The sequence below is a fragment of the Hypanus sabinus genome, chromosome 2 (assembly GCF_030144855.1).
Source record: "Hypanus sabinus isolate sHypSab1 chromosome 2, sHypSab1.hap1, whole genome shotgun sequence".
In the NCBI taxonomy this organism is placed as follows: Eukaryota; Metazoa; Chordata; class Chondrichthyes; order Myliobatiformes; family Dasyatidae; genus Hypanus; species Hypanus sabinus.
The window spans coordinates 87,589,322-87,608,551 of NC_082707.1; the positions used below are offsets into that span (position 1 = coordinate 87,589,322).

Genomic DNA, 19,230 nt, shown 5'->3' on the forward strand with positions numbered 1-19,230 from the left:
CATCGTGGAATGTTGTCATGTATGTGCCTTTGTAGGACTACCAGACATCACGGATTAGAGAAGCTGGAGGAAAATCACAAGGAAACTAAAAAAAATTGCATGCTTTTTCCTTGAAATGTAATGTAATGTAATGTAATGTTCTCAATTGTATATATAAACAAAATATTGGAAGTGAGAAGCTAAACTGAGTGATAATCAATAATAATCACTCAGTAAGTGAAGAGCTTGTCTGTTTTCTGCTGCAAAGACAACAAATTCTGTGGCATATGCTGGTGATATCAAACCCGATTCTGAAAGAAGGTAGTGTTTTATTAAGCTGGAATATTAGATACGCAAAGGTGTCATTGTTGGGATGGGGCAGACTATGGATGAGAACTTACGTGATGAAATCTGCTGAAACAAATTTAAATGCAGTTAGAAACCCTGGTGATGACTATGTGCACAACTGCCACAGTGTGCAGATATAATTAATTGCTCATAAATAGTTATGAGACATGACAGACATCATATAAATTCAAACTTGCATAATCTGAGACACCCAGGTAGAACTGATCCGAATAAGCAACTGAGGCATATGCAAAAACAATATTATTTAGTTAACGTAGCTATAAACTGGAATTTCTAACTTAAACATTGGTTTATATATGATTAAAGTTCCTGCTTAAATTTATGTGGTGAGATTTTCAGAATCTCAGAATGTCTTGATAACTTTGATCAACTAGAAATAGCACCTGTTCTATTCAAATACAATAAATTCTTTATAGAGTGTGTACCTGGAAAAAGGGATCAATCAGTCTGAACCTCCAAAAAAGTGATAAATCAATTGCTGCATCCAAGAAGTAATACAGTCTAGCTGCAGACTGCTGAAAAGTGTTACAGGAAAATAAATATTGCATTCTAGAGATTACTTTCAAAGAATAAGATTAGTTCATTGACTTAGTTTTTGTGCTGCCTTGATAGAGAAGAAGATAAGTCTATTGTCAGCATGCTATTATATCTTTGGTTATTTATGCACTTGCTTGTCTTTTGTAAAAATGTATTACTTTGGCATTTTGAACTTAATAAAGTGATGCTTGTTCAACACTTAGTTGAAAGTTTAAGGAGCCATGTAAGCAATTAACCAAGTAGTATTTGCTGTTTGCTTCCCAGGTACATTGCTAAATGCTCACCAACTTCAGACCAAGTTAGTCATTCACAGAGACATTGGGAATGATCCAAAGGCATCACGAGTTGTATAGGTGCCAAACATCTGCTTGCAGGATGAGTCACCAGCACTTCTGGCTCCTGTTCATGCTGCCATTGCTAATTCCTGACGATTTTAATTCACCTCATAATACGCTACAGGGTATCAATTCTGCAAATGGCCAATGCTTCAACACAGGAGCAAAATAGATCATTTGAAATGGATTGTGGGGGACGTTTAATGGTCCTCTTGGGCCTCCATGGGAATGAGGCTCAGAAACTTTGGCAAGCAAGTAACTGAAATGATCTGGAGCAAGAGGGTTATTAAAGCACCACAAATGTAATAGTCCACTTGGTCCAAGGTTACATAAAGCCCCACAGTAATTACATGATGGAAAAGGCTGGGTGGCTCTAACAGTCAACGTTGGTATTCGTCTCTTATAGGAACAGAATAATAATAGTAGTATTAACACGATTTATATAGCACCTTTCATACATTAAGATGCAGACTCAACATGCTTTACATAGATTGTAAAGATAAATCAACATAATCATAAAAATATGAGACAAATTTAAAAAGGAAAAGTAAGGACAAACATCATACAGAATAAAACATAATTGAATATACCAAATTATATAAATATTATCAACATTAACAGGTATTAAGTTATCTTATAAGTAGGCCAAATTTTAAAAAGTAGTAGTGTTCTGAAACATTCCAAAGTACTAGCCTGGCATATCTCAGTTGGTAGAGTATTCCAGATTTTTGGTGCATAAGAGCAAAAGGCTGCATCACCAGTTTTTATATAAAGACCTAATTTTACATGCTCATCCTGTTCATATATTTCTTGGTTCTTCTTTTAAAATTATTCTGGGGTTAACACTGTCACTGCTACAGTAACAAACAACAGTAGTGTTGCCCCAGTATTGTACCACTTTATTTACTTTGGCGTCTTCACTACAGGAGTTTCTACTGCCTTCGGTCCTAAAGCTCTTACATTTAATCTATTGCCTCTTTATCTGCACATCTCAACAGTTGGAGTAAGGTCGGCCTCATTGAAACTTTTGACAGAGGTTCTGGGTTACATGTTTTTATTTATCAAGTTTTATTTCATGTCTGCAAAACAAGAGTCTTTCAATTTGATTAGTACTTTGCTGGGGTGTATGGGTGCTTATGACCAACATGTTTATGTAACCTCTTCTGGGTCAAAATCAAAATTTATAAGGACAATGAATGGAAAATCAAGGAAGTTAGCTCTGTGAATAATAATCCTTTCCAATTAAATAAATCAAAATGAGTCACTGCTGCTAGTCTGCCACTAGACACACATCCAGAACATTAGGCTTTGCTCGACTCCTTCTACAGGAAGCACCATACAAACCAGAATGCAAAAGGAGTGATCCAAAATCGAGTGAGTCCGCACCTTGTGATCCCATCTTTGATATAGTACAGAAGGCACTCAGACATCAGAGGATCTTCATTCAAGTTCACCAGATGAGGAGTCTACAAGGGAAGATTAGATAATGTTACAGGAAGCCGGAACCGCTGCTCCTGAAGAATGTGGGATCTAATCACATTTATTTAATTTGGTGTCTTCACTACAGGAAGTCCCCCAGTGAAATGAAAAACAATTAACATCCAGCTCCATTAACGTCCATCTGGAAGATTGCCGTGAAGTCCCGCAGCAGAAATGAAATGACTACATAAACCCTTAAGATGGCACCACTGAGCAACCTTTCAATTTGGTGACTAATGCCAATTATATTGCGGGTCCTGTTGTCAACAAGTACTTGGCCAGTGAATTTCTTATCCTTTCGGAAACAAACATCGGTCAAACACAGTTCGCACTGCTTGTATTCAATGTGCCACTCCCTGCCTACTTCATCTGATAAAACTTTGGTTAAGTCAGCTTTCAAGTATTGTTTTCTTGTTCTGGTTACCATATTGCAGGACTAATGTGCAGCTTTTGGAGAAGAGATTCACCGGGATGTTTTCTGGATTACAGAGTATTAGCTATGGGAAGAGATTGGACAAACTTGGATAGTTTTTTTCCTGGAGTATTGGAGGCTGAGAGAGAAATTGGTAAAGTACATAAAATATTCAGAGGCATAGATTTTAGTAAATAGTCCATCCGTTTTTTCCCAGGGTTGAAATGTCAAACACTTGAAAGCATAGGTTTAGGGTGAGGGAGAAAGTTTAAATGAGAACTGTGGAAATTTTTTATTAACAAAAAAAAGTGGTAGGTGTCTAGATTGTACCAACAGGGAAAGTGGTAGAGGCAGATGGGATAATATTTAAGAACCATTTAGACTGGCATGTGAGCAGGCAGGAAATGAAAGGATAAAGATAATGTGCAGACAGCTGGGATAGTTATGTTTGACATTTTGATCAGCTCAAGTATCATGGGCCAAAGGACTGGTCCTGTGCTATACTGTTCCGTGTTTCGTTTCAGAATCCTGAGTAAAGGGATATTGACATTACTAGGACCATTTTCAGAAAGAAAACATGGGTCAGAGTGTGGACCATCTTGATGTTTATGGATTCATTCTTTCAGCTCAAAAAATGCTTTGTGCTGTGTTTCTGCTATTTCAGTTTCAAAGGCTGATATTTTGATGCAATCATGCACAACAAAGCATCACGCATCACACACACACACACACACACACACACACACACACACACACACCTGTTATGTTAGTCAAAACATTTATTGCCTGAATTTACATTCATCATCCATAGAACTTAATGCGACTCAGAGAAAAAATATATAGTGACAGTTAACTCCACACAACAGTTCACTAGGATAAGGTTGAAATCCAAATGTTAACACTCATAGGTGAGGCAGCAAAGAAATGATGGAGCATACCTTACCAATTCCAGAATGCATTGTCAGAACAATGCATCTTCCACTGTGCACACATTCTCAGCAGTGGCACTTGGGAGAGTAATACACCACCCAAAATGGCACTTCAATATATTTTACACAAAACAAGCATCATTATCACTTGCTGATGGATTGATATTGATTGGATGCAAACAGCAACATACATACACTATTCTATGAAGGATTGCACATGAACGCTACCAGGGAATTTAAAACACTGCTGTAATACTTTACTGCTCCTCCCACCTCAACCCCCTTTCTGATCTGTTGAAGATATGTTGCTTTTCAAATAAACTGGAGGAGGTGTGAAGGCTTCTTTACGGACAATTTATCATGATATAACATGCAGTTCAGGAACTTATGATAGGAAAATATTTGGTTTAGATATAAATTGGATATCTATTTGAGGAAGAAATAATTCCAGAGCTGTGGGGAAAGAGTGCTACCATGATGTTAGCTCTTCCCAAGAGTTGTCACAGATCAAATGGTTCACTCCTTCAATGTAATGTACAGTACCTATAAAAAGTATTCAACTTCCCCCCCCCCACCCCAGGATGGTGATGGCTGCATCATGCTGTGGGGTTGCTTCACTGCAGTAGGCACTGGAAGGCTTGTGAAAGTAGCAGCTAAAATGAATACAGCAAAATACAGGGAACTTCTGATACAGTCTGCAAGAGAACTGCAACTTGGGAGAAGATTTGTCTTCCAGCAAGATAATGACCCCAAGCATAAAGCCAAAGCTACATAGGAATGACTTAAAAACAACAAAGTTAATGTCCTGGAGTGGCCAAGACAAAGTCCAGACCTCAGTTCAGTTGAGAATTGTGGCTGGACTTGAAAAGGGCTGTCGCCCTCAGGATCCCCGTGCAATCTGACGGAACTTGAGCAGTTTTGTAAAGAAGAATGGGGTAAAATTGCAGTGTCCAGATGTACAAAGCTGATAGAGACCTGTCCACACAGACTCAAGGGTGTAACTGCTGCCAAAGGCGCATCTACTGAATACTGACTTGAAGGGAGTGAGTACTCATGCAATCAATTATTTTATGTTTAATAATTATAATAAATTTAGACCGATTTGTAGAAATTTGTTTTCACTTTGACAGGAAAGAGTCGTTTCTGTTGATCAGTGTTAGAAAAACCAAATTAAATCCACTGTGATTCAAGTTGTAAAACAATAAAACAGGAAAACCTCTGGGGGGGGGGAAAGTGAATACTTCTAGGCACTATATGTTATGTCATAGTCTTCAGTTGTCTTGAGTTCACTCAAGGAACAATTGTGAATGCAGGAACCCGAACAGTCCTGAAGTTTGAGTATCCGAGCTGGGCAAGGGTTTCCCACACTTTCCAGCACTTATGAAGGGGTATCAAACAGCACTCAGAAACACTGGTTGATGCTGCTGTTATATCTTGAGTAAGGATCATAGCTTTCGGTGTAATTGTTGTTGCTCCGAGGGAGACTCACTCAGGATGTATTAGGTATCACATTAATGATCTTCATGGCTTGGTATCACATTACAGAATGATAGTTCACAATCAGGGTGCTGGAAACATTCCAGTTTTGATACCCTCTGGAGTTCCTGTATGTGAGGCCTATTCTTTAAAGAGGGTTAAGTCACTACCATCAGTAGGATTAATATTGTTTAGCTTCATTGAGTACTTGAGTCCTGGAACACAGGACAGCCCCTTGAGGTGCTTTACTACATGAGTCGGGACACCTACAAGCAAGCTGCTCTTATTCAAGAATAATCTGAGTACTTGTGGCTGAGATGTTGCACTGACCATTTTTGTCTTCCAGGTTGAGATTTCTTCTGGAATATCTCATGGAGTCCCAGTAAGATGGTAGTAAGACTCAGTTACACTAGAAACCCAGCTCAGGCCAAGCCTATACCGGGGCATTGAACCTCTAACAATGCCAACAAAATTTCAGGAGATATGCTGGTGATATTAAACCTGATTTTTATTCTGATTCTGAATACTTTTCAGTGTTGGGCTGGGATGGGAAGTAATAAGGGAAAGGAATAATGGTGGAAGGGACATCTACCCTTCATTTTTAAAGTTATTTTTCTTTAGAAATATAGCACTGAACAGACCCTTCCAGCCCTTTGAGCCTCGAAGCCGCATCTCCCGGTTTTAACCCGAGCCTAATCACAGGACAATTTGCAATGACCAATTAACGTACTAGTCAGTACGTCTTTGTACTGTGACAGGAAACCGAAGGAAATCCTTACAGAGGACGCCGGGATTTAACTCCAAACTCTGACACCACTAGCTGTAATGGCGTCATAACAACTTCATCTGCCCTATTGCAGTGATGATAACAGTCTGCCCCACAGATCGAAAAGCTGACAGTCTAACACACACCTCACTGTTAATGAAGTCAGTCACTCATCTCTGTGCAAGCAGACTATCCAGGTTGGAGCAGTCCAGCAAACCCATTGGGCTAAAGGTGAGTGTAGGGTAAACTGTGGGAGTTGAGAATTTTTGTGCATCGATGAGTTTACTGGGAAATACTCTCCTATAATGTGATTAGAACCTCTGCTGACAACTCACTCACTCTCAGCACAAATGCGGGATTCAAAGGTATTCAAAATGGAAACCACATTGTCAGTATAAAAGCAAAGCAGAAACACAAAGAGAAATGTGCGGTGCAGAGAGAAGCTGTATTTGTGCACAGGTAAAGGCACCCCACTTGAATACAGAACATGTGGCATAGAAGGCTAAATACTGATCAATTTTAGCTTTTGGGGAAATCAATGGATCATTCTCCAAGTTTGTTAACTGCAGCAGGGTTTTGTACTGGAAGGCTTGATGGATTATGCATCATTTCCTCATGCTGCAGTCTCTCATGGACTCTTAGATGACACATAGGGGGCAGTCAGAGAAGGCGACAGAGGGAATAAGGAGAGAAGATCACTGGGTCAGAAGGAGGAAGAGGGAAGAAATGAATGAATAGAAAATGGTTGGAAAGGGAATGTTCAGAACAAGAGGAAAGTGGAGGGAGTGGGAGGGGCAGAGAGATGTAAAACGGGAGCAGGGAAGGGAAAGAAAAGAAGGCAGGATTATGGTGTGGGAGGAGCTGGGTGTAAAATCTGACAAATTTACGATCTGTTCAGTAAAGAAACTGGGCCATTAAAGAGATGAAAGCAATGCTGAGAAACTAATCAGAACCAGCAATCAAATCAGGGATTCCATCTCATAAGTGACAAACCAAACCAAGTCAAAGAGAGAACAACACTTCGCACACATGGTCACCCCAAACAAACCTCCTTGGGAGAGAACACCCCCAGAGACTCCAGAAACATCTGAGCAGCTCTTCTATGTTCAATCTAACAAGAATGAATAAATTGCAGGGTGAGCAGGAATTGGGAAGGTGGGGGGGGGTGGTTTGAAACAATGGGAAAGGTAGGGGAGATAGCAAAAACAAATGACACTGGTGTACAAATGAGAAAGCAGCAACTGTTGGAAATTAGACAGTGGTGTGCAGCTGACTATAGTTAAATCGAATGTGTTTTACACCCACTCACTCACTGGGAACAGATGCCAGTGCTCTAGGGCCTTGAATTTCTGATCGGCATTCTTTTGATGCCTAAAATGTTACCTTAATATGTGTCTCAGAAACTTTCCCTCAACATTACCATGAAGACAGTATATTTGCAATCACCACTTCATTGCACATCTATCTATTTGTCAGCTCACCTTCTGGTGAAATCCTCATCTGTGTCTTCATTACAACTGGTTAACTATACCAATGCTTTCACTCAACTTACAACAAGTAAACGTCATATTGCTAAAACATAACTACCCATGTTTCAGGGGGCACAAAGGACATTTTGTCCATTACTACTATCCTCACTCACCTGTATTAGCTCTCGGTTTATAATGCCTTGAATTAAAATCCTCACCTTTATTTTCAAATGGCCTCCTACCTCCATATCTCCGTAATTTCTCCCAGGTCTACAACATCCTGTAAGATCTCTATTCCGCCTAACTATCCCAGATCCAGATCTCACCATCTCATCACTGCCTGCATGTCCTCAGTTACCAAGGCCCCAACCTGTGTAATTTCCTTTATAAACATTTTGTCCTGAGAAACAAACTCTCTACTACCCTAATATCTTCTCCGAAAAGTACATTGGAATATCTTGTTTCATTAAAAAATAAATGCAAATCAATTACCCTTAAATTATATGTAGAAAACTTGATAAACCAGTCAAATATTTTGGTTAGGTGCGACAGTAGATAAAACCTCAACTATTTCATAAACTTGCTTAAAAACTCTACTTCAGCATTTGTATAAATCTAACTTCCTGAAACTTCAATACAATATTTAAGATGATAGGTATCATCCTAAAAGCAGATATCAAACTAAGATTCTACATGTCATTGAATGAATGTTGAAAGACAATTAGAAGATAATTAATTGTCTTAGCCAACATTCACCCTTCAACCATGATATAATAGTTGGTCATTCATCCCCTTTACCTATTGTGGGTATCTGCCTTCATGTTACAAGTGGGAACAATGACTGTAAATGGCAAGCTTTGGACATATGGACTGTTGGGGTGCTTCTCATTGACATAGAACAGCCAGATTCATTTTTCTAACCTCTATTCAGAGTTGTAGAACAATGAGATTTATGATGTCTTGTCTTTTCTTAACACATGACAGAAAGCTCTCATCAGCTTTATGAACAGATATTACAGAGCACAGGCAGTACATTTTCCCAACCCACAAGGAGTTCACCAAAAACATCTATTCCAAACCATCATTTAGCGGCACATCTCTGGGTAATTAAGCAGAAATGGTTAATTCAATCTTTTTTTTTAGATCAAACATACCTTCTTAGGAGAGAAAACGCCCAAGGTACCACCATCTTCACGCATGGCCACCCCCATCTCTGCAAGCAATGCCTCTCTGCAACATAAATTCAAAGCTGTTGAGTATTTACCACAACACTAAACAGTAATGGATTTTGGCTGCTGACTCCAGCTCAAGGGGTGGGGGGCGGGGTACATGGTGGCTGGATGAATTTTTGTAATACTATGCGCAGAACCACTGGCAGTCTGCAATAACCCAGCATCATCCACATGCGGTTGATGAGAGGGAAGCCCATGGACAAGCTGTCTGAGGGCAGCCTGGCAGAGAAATAAAGGTAATGCCAAGATAATGAAGAATACAACCATCTGTATGCATAGGGTCGGTGTGAACCCAGTGGGCCACTGACCATACTGTATCACTATTAAGTTTATCAGAAGCGTATAGGATCAGATCTGAGTCACTTCTTGTCTTCACCATCTGATCAGACCAAGGACTTAGACTTAGCTGGAGACCTGCCCACATTCTTAATTGTTCCCCTTTCTCTGGATAGCCAAGAAATAATGGTTTTTCCGGCAATACCTCGCTTCTCATAAATGAATCAAAAAAAAGGGAGCGTTGAGTTGGAGGATACAGGGAGTAGAATTAAAGGCTCGCCCAACTAAAGGAAACATTAAACTGGTTGTTCTTAACAAAGCTGCAGTGCTGTCTTCCCAAGTTAATTCCATTAGTGATTTGTGTGCACACTGATTGGTCAATATTTCAGCATTTAATTGAAGCAAGAGCAGTAGAAGTCTCAGCTCTACCACAAAGATCCCTGGGAAAGCATATTGATTATAACGTCCCAGCATTTAACGCAATTGTACCCATCACAATTAGCTAACTCATCAGAAAGGTGTGGCCTGAAGAACAAACTTTGGGTCTATGTTTATTGGTTGAAAACTACACGAGTCCCTCGCTGATTTGATGAAACCACACTGGTGAAAGTAACATATTCGGCAGTGACTTTACCTTTCCATTCTTATAGCTTCTGTTCGGCGCAGTTTCTCCTCCCATGTTTCATTCAGTTCAGCGATTATTTTCTCTGTCTCCTGTTGACATTAAGTATAAATGCCAATATAAGTTTTTCGAAACTACCTTAACAAAAGGATGAGGGTGAAGACCGGAAGCAGCTTCTGGTTGAAAGGCAGGGATTTTCCAGATGGCCATGTAATTCCCATATGGAAATCCCTGATGGTTCAAATCGGAACAGATGGTTCAACCAACATTTTGTGTGGCAGCTGCAACTAGAGTCGCCTGTTTATATTATGCACAGAGAGGTAAGACTTCCATATTCAGAAAAGCTCCGTAACCATGAGAAGATATAATGAAGCTGGACACTGGGACACAGCTGGTGAAGCTGCTGCTTCACAGTTGGCAGAGACCTGGCTTTGATCCTGACCTTGGTGCAGTCTGTGTGGAGTTTGCATGTTCTTCCTGTGACCACATGGTCTCCCCAAGATGTTCTGGTGCCCTCCCATGCCGCAGAAACATGCAGATTAGTAGGTTACTGGCCATTGCAAGTTGTCCATAGTGTGCAGGTGATTAGTAAAATCTGGGAGGGAGGCCGATGAAGAGAACGTGGGGAGAATAAATTGGGATTAATGTAGCATTAGTGGAAATAGGTGAACAAATCAGCAGAATACATGTCACTTGATTTATTTCATACTATACTATAATCTAGAAACACAGGTACAGCAGTAGATTTGTGGTGCAAAAATATTTGGCCCTTCAGTGGCTGGTGGGCTGTTGTCGTACGTTACTGGATTTATCCCATAAACCATAATACTTCAATTAAGTAAATATTGCCATTCTAAGCTAAAATTAATAGCTGACATTGTTTCTGACAGCGCACAGCGAGGAGGTTACTCCCAGGTCGGCGGTGCTCATTTAAAAGGAGAGCTTCTTGGGGGTTCAGTGTCACTTCAATGGGCCAATCAGTGGCTGGAGCAGCGTAGAAAGGAATAACTGAAAGTACAGAAGGGAGAAGTGGAGCGGCCATTGTTGGGAATGGGCCAGTGGTGAGCGTGGAGTGACTGGTTTTGGCTCAAAGGAGGCTTCAGCTCAGAAGAGGTGTTGGCTATGGGTAAGTTGTCCGGGTAAATTTCTGTTAAGTTTCCCTTTTTTTCTTACTGTGTCAGGGGTATTTAGTGTAGTTTAAATGGCTGTTGTGTGTCTTTCACGCTGCATGCTGGAGTCCTGCGAGACCCAGAGTCTCCCAGGGAACTATATCTCCATGAAGTGCATCCAGCTGCAGCTCCTTGAAGACCATGTTGGGGATCTGGAGCAGCAGCTGGATGACCTTCAGCTTATACAGGAGAGTGAGGAGATCATCGATCGGAGTTAGAGGAAAGTAATCACCCCTGAGTTGGAGGAGGAGAGTAGCAGGGTGACTGTCAGGAGAAGGAATGGAAGGTGAATAGGCAGTTAGTACACAGCACCCCTGCGGCCATTCCCCTCAATAACAAGTATACCGCTTTGGATACTGTTGTGGGGGATATCCCCCAGGGGAATGCCATGGAGACTGGGTTACTGGCACTGAACATGGGTCTGTGGTGCAGAAGGGGAAGGGGGAGAAGAGGGGAGCGGAAGTGATAGTGGACTCAATAGTCAGGGGAACAGACAGGAGAATCTGTGGACGTGAACGGGATACCTGAATGTATGTTGCCTCCCAGGTGCTGGGGTGAGGGATGACTCAGATTGCATCCACAGCATTTTGGAGGGTGAGGGAGAGCAGCCAGATGTCTTGATACATATCAGCACTACTGACATAGGAAGGAAAAGCAAAGAGGTCCTGAAAAGAGAATTTAGAGAGCTAGGTAGAAAGCTGAAATGCAGGACCTTACTGTTGGGAAGGGCAGGCAGATGATAGGACAAAATCACAGTCAGCAGGGTGAGTATCAGTGCATTTGGAAAGCAGAATTAAAAAGGGTAGCAAATATAGTACTATAAGTGTTACTTTTCAATGCATGGAGTACAAGAAATAAGGTGGATGAACTTGTGCTTCTACAGATTGTCGAGTATGGCCAACACTGAATCGTGGCCGAAGGATTGTTGTTGTTGGGAGTTGAATGTCCAAGGTTACACATTGTATTGGAGGGACAGGAAGGTAGGCAGAGGGCTGATATGGATCTACTGGTAAAGAATGGCGTCAAATCATTAGAAAGATGTGACACAGGATCCGAAGATGTCGAATCCTTGTGGGTTGAGTTTAAAAACTGCAAGTGTTAAAGGACCCCGATGGCAGTTATATACAGATCTCAAACAGATTACAACAGGACATAGAAAAGGAGTGTCAAATGGGCAATGTTATGATAGACATGGGAGATTTTAACATTCAGGTTGATTGGGAAAATCAGATTGGTAATGGATCTCAAGAAAATGAATTTGTTGAATGCCTACGAGATGCTTTTTAGAACAGTTTGTCATTGAGCCCACTAGATTTTCTGTTATATAATGAATCAGACGTGATTAGGGAGCTTAAGCTAAAGGAACCCTTAGGAAGCAATGATCACAATATGACTGAACTCAACTTGTAATCTGATAAGCAGAAAGTTAAGTCTGATGTAGCAGTAAAGAAAATTACAGTGGTATGAGAGACAGGTTGGCCAAAGTAAATTGGAAGAAAATGCTGACAGGTATGATAGCAGAGCAGCAATGGTTTGAGTTTCCAGGAAAAATGAGGAAGGTCAGAATATAGGTATTCCAAAAGCTAAGAAATACACAAATGGCAAAATAGTACAACTGTGGCTGACAAGGGAAGTCAAAGCTAATGTAAAAATAAAAGAGAGGGCATACAACCAAGCGAAAATTAGTAGGAAGACAGAGGATTGGGAAGCTTTTAAAAACCTACAGAAAGCAACTACAAGAATCAACAGTAGGGAAAAGATAAAACAAGAAAGCAAGCTACCAAACAATATCAAGTTGGATAGAAAAAGCTTTTTCAAGTATATTAAAAATAAAAGAGGGATAAGAATGGATATAGGACTGCTAGAAAATGAGGCTGGAGAACTAATAACGGGGGACAAGGAGATGGCAGAAGAACTAAATGAGTACTTGGTGCCAATCTTCACTGTGGAAGACAGCAGCAGTGTGTCAGATATTGAAGGGTGTGAGGAAAGAGAAGTGAGTGCAGTTACTATTACAAGGGAGAAGGTGTGCAAAAAGCGGATAGACCTAAAGGCACGAAAGTCACCCAGACCAGATGAACTGCACCCTACGGTTCTGAAAGAGGTAGCAGTAGAGATTGTAAAGGCATTAGTAATGATCTTTCAAGAATCATTTGACTTTGGTGTGATTCCGGTAGACTGGAAATTTGCAAATGTCACTCCACTCTTTAAGAAAGGAAGGAGGCAGCTGAAAGGAAATCATAGACCAGTTAGCCTGACCTCAGTGGTTGGGAAGATGTTGGAGTCAATTGTTCTGATGAGGTTATGGAAAACTTGGTGACACAGGACAAGATAGGACAAAGTCAGCATGGTTTCCTTAAGGGAACCTGTTGGATGTCTTTGAGGAGATTACAAGTAGGATACATAAAGGGGATGCAGTGAATGTTGTATATTTAGATTTTCAGAACGCCTTTGACAAGGTGTTACACATAAGGTTGCTTATCAAGTTAAGAGCCCATGGTATTACAGGAAAGTTACTGGAATGGTTAGAGCACTTGCTGATTGGTAGGAGGCAGCGAGTGGGAATACGAAGATCCTTTACTGGTTGGCTGCCAGTGTCTAGTGGTGTTCCACAGGGTTCAGTGTGGGACTGCTTCTTTTTATGATTTAGATGATGGAATAGATGACTTTATTGCCAAGTTTCAGATGATACGAAAGTTAGTGGAGGGGCAGGTAGTGTTGAGGAAACAGAAAGGCTGCAGAAGGACTTATATAGATTAGGTGAATGGCAAGAAATGAGCAAATGAAATACAATGTTGGAAAATGCATGGTCATGCACTTTGGTAGAAGAAATAAATGAGCAGATCATTTTCTAAACATGGAGAAAAACCCAAAACCTGAAATGCAAGGGGACTTGGGAGTCCTTGTGCAGAGCACCCTAAAGGTTAACTTACAGGTTGAGTTGGTGGTGAGGAAGGCAAATGCAATGTTAGCACTCATTTCAGGAGGTCTAGAATTTAAGAGCAGGGATGTGATCCGAAGTTTTATAAGGCACTGGTGAGGCCTCAGTTTGAGTATTATAAACAGCTTTGTGCTTCTTAACTAAGAAAATATGTGCTAGCATTGGCAAGGGTTCTGAGGAGGTTCACAAGGATGATTCAGGGAATGAAGAACTTATGATGAACTTTTGAAGGTTCTGGGTCTGTACTCACTGGAATTTAGAAAGATGGAGGGGGGGGGGGAATCTCATTGAAACATTTTGAATGTTGTAAAGCCTAGACAGGGCAGATATGGAAAGATGTTTCCCATGGTGAGGGAGTCTAGGACAAGAGGGCACAACCTCAGGATACAGGGACGTCCATTTAAAATGAAGATGTGGAGAAATTTCTTTAGCCAGAGGATGGTGAATTTGAGGAATTTGTTACCACAGGCAACTGTGGAGGCCAGGTCATTGGGTGTATTTAAGGTGCAGAGTGATAGGTTCATGATTGGCCAGAGCATCAAAAATTAACAGAAGGCCAGGGATTGAGGCTGAGGAGGGGGAAAAAAGGATCAGCAATGACTGAATGGGCCAAATGGCTTAATTCTGCTCCTATTTCTTATGGTCTTATGGTTTCAGTGGGGAACCTATTAGGGGAACAGAGGTAGATAGGGTCAGTAGCTTTAATTTCCTTGGCCTTAACATACCAGAGGATCTTTTCTGTGACCAATATATAAGTGTCATCACAAAAACAGTTCTACAACCCATTGAATGTGAATCTGTTGATTATCTCACTCCCATAGTGATGACGCTATTTTTTAAGATTACTTTTTAAAAGAATAAATTTTTTGAGGAGATCTGGGAAGCATTCATTGCTATAAGAAGACAATGGTGAACTGCCATTTTTAAACCACTGTACTCCTTTTAGTGAAGGTTTTTTCAGTGTCCCCACCAATGAAAATAACAACTCTCAGCATTTTATCATACCTTCCTCTATAAACAACTCTCTGCATCCTACCTCAAAGATAATTTTCTAGCAAGGTGAACAACTTGACACCAATTCCATGAATAAACAGTTTCATACAAATGCCTTTCCAACATCAATTATTCAGAGACCATCTGTTGTCCAATATTCTAATCATGTCTTCAAAAAAAATTCAACTTCCTCAAATGTGATCTATCCTATACAAAGCCACACTGTGTCTCTCTAATGAGCTGAAGACTCTTGCAGTGATAAATCACTCTTGCTTCTTCCCTTGCCTTGCTCTCACCTATATTGGGTGCCTCTCTATCTTTCAGTCTAAGTGGAGGGTGTCAATTGAAAATGCTGATTGCCCATTTCCCTCAGCAGATGCCGCTAAACCCATTGATTTCCTACAGCAGCTTGTTTTCTTTTGCTTCGAATTTTGTTTTCTTGGATTCTAGTAGTTTCCTAATGTCTATAATTCTCTGTATTTCCTCCAGTGCTGCATTTAAGTTTGCTAATGGCATCGCTGTTGCTCCCCGAATCAAAGATGATGACAAGTTGCTATAGAGGAGGGAGATTGAAAATCTGGTTGAAAGGAGTCACAACAACAACCTCTCACTCAACATCAGCAAAACAGAAGAGCTGATAATTAACTACAGAAGTTAGAAACTGGAGGTCTATGAGCCAGTCCTTATTAGGGGAACAGAGGTGGACAGGGTCAATAGCTGTAAATTCCTTGGCCTTACTATACCAGAGGATCTTTCCTCTGACCAGCACATAAGTATCATCGCACTCTACTTTCTTTGATGTTTGCATAGATTTGACATGTCACCACAAACCTTGATAAACATTTATAGGTGTACAGTATAGAGAATCCCTTGCATTATGGCCTGGTATTGAAACCACAATGCCCAAGGAACAGAAAATGGTGGATTTTAAGACGGACTAAGTCAGTCCGTCACAAAGTCCTCCCCACTAAATAGAGCACAACCACAAGAAAGCAGCATCCAAAATCAATAATTCACACCATCCAGGCCTTGCCCTTTTCTTGCTACTACTATCAGGCAGGAGGTACAGAAACCTTAGATTCCACACCACCAGGTTCTGGAACATTTACTACCCTCCAACTATCAGGCTCCTGAATTGGCGTGGATACATTCAATCGCGTTATTCTGAACTAATTTTTGCAACCATGTTTTCAGCATTACTGTTATTTGAAGTTTGGCTTCTTTTCTACAGTTTATCAGTCTTTGTCTGCTTTCGTATTAATTTTCAACAAAATTCTATTGTATTTCTTTTTTCCTGAAAATGTCCAAGAAAATGAATCTGAAGGTTGTGTATGGCAACGTGTACAAACATTGATAATAAATTTACTTTGAACTTACCTAACTTTCTCAGGTAGTCATGCATGCTCTGTTTTCCTATCTAAATGAAAATATTTGAGTATAGAGATCACTGGAAGATTCTACTACAAACATCAAAAATCACCTTCCCTAGTTCCTTAAGCCTGGAAGAACATCTAGTCCTGGAGATATAGTGTCATTTAAAGTTTTTATTACTGATCTTTTGTCTACATTAATGTTAGCACCATTTTTCCTGCCTTGATTGGTTGTAAGATTCTTTGTTGCTTAGTGTGTTACCCTTTTCATCTACTGTAAACACTGATGCAAAGTAATTATCCACAATTTTGGCAACTCCTTGTTTTCCTTTACAATGTCATTCCTTCAAGCACTATTTTTGTTTAATGTTTTTGTTGTTTTTGATGATCTGCCAAGTTTATTCAAGCAAGTTTTTCAACCTGTTTTAACAGCTTTGAGGAGTTCCCTCCTCCATTTATTTATTTATGTATCTACTATATTAATACTTTTATTTAACTCATTTGCCATTTGGCAAGCATTCTTTATATTTTTTATGCATTTCTTGAACTTAACACTTTCCTTTACCTCTTTGAGTGACCCTTGCCTTTGTTTAGGCAGCTAGAGACCTTAGCTGTCTGTGGTATAAACAATTGCACATCTGATTTGAGCTCCTCTTACAAAATATCTGTATTATCTGATTTGCCAAGTTACCCTGGAGATTGTCTACCTTATCCAGTAGAAGTTTAACAAAATCTGGTATTTCAAATTTCTTGCTTTTAAACATTCTCGTGAATTTAGTCGTATAACAAGTGGTGTTTGATGAATGCTGACTCATGGTCTGTCAGACATTATCAATAACTAAATCTGATATAACTAGCTGATTGTTGGTTCTGGACACGTTGCTGCAAAAAGTTACACTGGAAACCAGGAAATTTACTGTCTTTTATCTGCTCTGCCCAACTCACAAAAAAAATTAAAATCTGCTGATAAATCCCTTCTGCTTTTCAAATGCGTGTCTAATCTTGCATTTGTACGCTATGTTTAACAAAACATTAAAATATTAAAGATACCCAGCAGGACAGGTGGCATCTGTGAAGAGAAGGTAGAGTTAAGTTTAAAGTTCAAAGTAAATTTTATTATCAAAGTACATATATGTTACCATATACAACCCTGAGGTTAGTTTTCCTGTGGGCAGACTCAATAAGTATATAGAATAGTAACTATAACAGGATCAATGAAAGATCAACCAGAGAGCAGAAGACACAAACTGTACAAATGCAAATATAAATAAATAGCAATAAATAACAAGAACATGAGATATTGAGATAAAGAGTCCTTAAAGTTACATCATTGCTGATGGCAAAAAGGTTGGAGGTGTTGTAGATAGTGTGAAGGGCTGTCAGAGGTTACAACAGGACATTGATAGGATGCAAAACTGGGCTGAGAAGTGGCAGATGGAGTTCAACCCAGATAAGTGTGAAATGGTTAATTTTGGTAGGTCAAATATGATGGCAGAATATAGTATTAATGGTAAGACTCTTGGCAGTGTGGAGGGATCTTGGGGTCCGAGTCCATAGGACACTCAAAGCTACCGCGTAGGTTGACTCTGTGGTTAAGAAGGCATACAGTGCATTGGCCTTCATCAATCGTGGGATTGATTTTAGGAGCTGAGAGGTAATGTTGCAGCTATATAGGACCCTGGTCAGACCCCACTTGGAGTACTGTGCTCAATTCTGGTCGCCTCACTACAGGAAGGATGTGCAGACCATAGAAAGGGTGCAGAGGAGATTTACAGGGATGTTGCCTGGATTGGAGAGCATACCTTATGAGAATAGGTTGAGTGAACTCGGCCTTTTCTCCTTGGAGCAATGGAGGATGAGAGGTGACCTGATAAGAGGTGTATAAGATGATGAGAGGCATTGATCATGTAGATAATAAGAGGCTGAAATGGCTAACACAAGGGGTAAGTTTTTTTACTCAGAGAGTGGTGAGTGTGTGGAATGGGCTGCCGGCTGACAGTGGTGGAGGTGGCTACAATAGGGTCTTTTATGAGAATCCAAGATAGGTAAATAGAGCTTAGAAAAATAGAGAGCTATGAGTAATCCTAGATAATTTCTAAGGTAAGTACATGTTCAGCATAGCTTTGTAGGCCGAAGGGCCTGTATTGTGGTGTAGGCATTCTATGAAGGCCTATTTCTCTCCTATGAATATTACAATGAATGGGAAAGTGAGCATAGTTATCCCCTTCTATTCAAGAGTCTGATGTTTGAGGGATAGTAACTGTTCTTGAACCTGGTGGTGCAAGTTGTGAGGCTCTTGTACCTGATGGCAGCAGTCAGAAGAGAGCATGACCTGGCTGGTGAAGTTATGTGAAACTAAAGGCACTGCCATGCTTTCTTCACAATTGCATTTATGTGGTAGGCCCAGGAAAGGTCCTTTGAAATAGTAACATCTAGGAATTTAATGTTGCTAACCCTCTCCACTTTTGATCTTCTGATAAGGGCAGGCTCATCAACCTCTGGTTTCCCTCTCCTGAAGTCCACAATCAGTTCCTTGGTCTTGCTGACAATGAGTGAGAGGTTGTTGTTATGACACCATTCAGCCAGATTTTCAATCTCTATCCTATATTCGGCATACGACAGTGGTGTCATCAGCAAACTTGAATATGGCATTGGAGCTGTGCTTAGCCTCATAGTCATAAGTGTAAATCAAGTAGAGCAGGGGGGCTAAGCACACAGCCTTGTGGTGCACCCATGCTGATGGAGATTGTTTATGATCAACGTTTAGCTCATTGACTTTTGATTAGAACTAATGAAAAACAAAGTGAGGAAACAAGAAACAAGGAGAGCGAGAGAGGGAGAACATGAAGAGACAGAATGTCTGTGTTTGGGGTGAA

The 19,230-nt window shown here is 40.3% G+C and overlaps 1 protein-coding gene across 5 annotated transcripts in view; it reads right to left on the bottom strand.

Moving 5' to 3' along the window:
- The window catches only part of kif1aa (kinesin family member 1Aa), a 320,477-nt gene that overhangs the window by 128,860 nt on the left and 172,387 nt on the right, over window positions 1–19,230 (bottom strand). For all 5 annotated transcript variants that reach the window (XM_059949994.1, XM_059950017.1, XM_059950003.1 and 2 more), the window contains 3 exons: window positions 9,894–9,973; window positions 8,906–8,981; window positions 2,607–2,686 (listed from right to left, as the gene is read on the bottom strand). In XM_059949994.1, coding sequence (XP_059805977.1) covers window positions 2,607–2,686; window positions 8,906–8,981; window positions 9,894–9,973 — 236 coding nt within the window. The remainder of the gene's footprint in view (window positions 1–2,606; window positions 2,687–8,905; window positions 8,982–9,893; window positions 9,974–19,230) is intronic.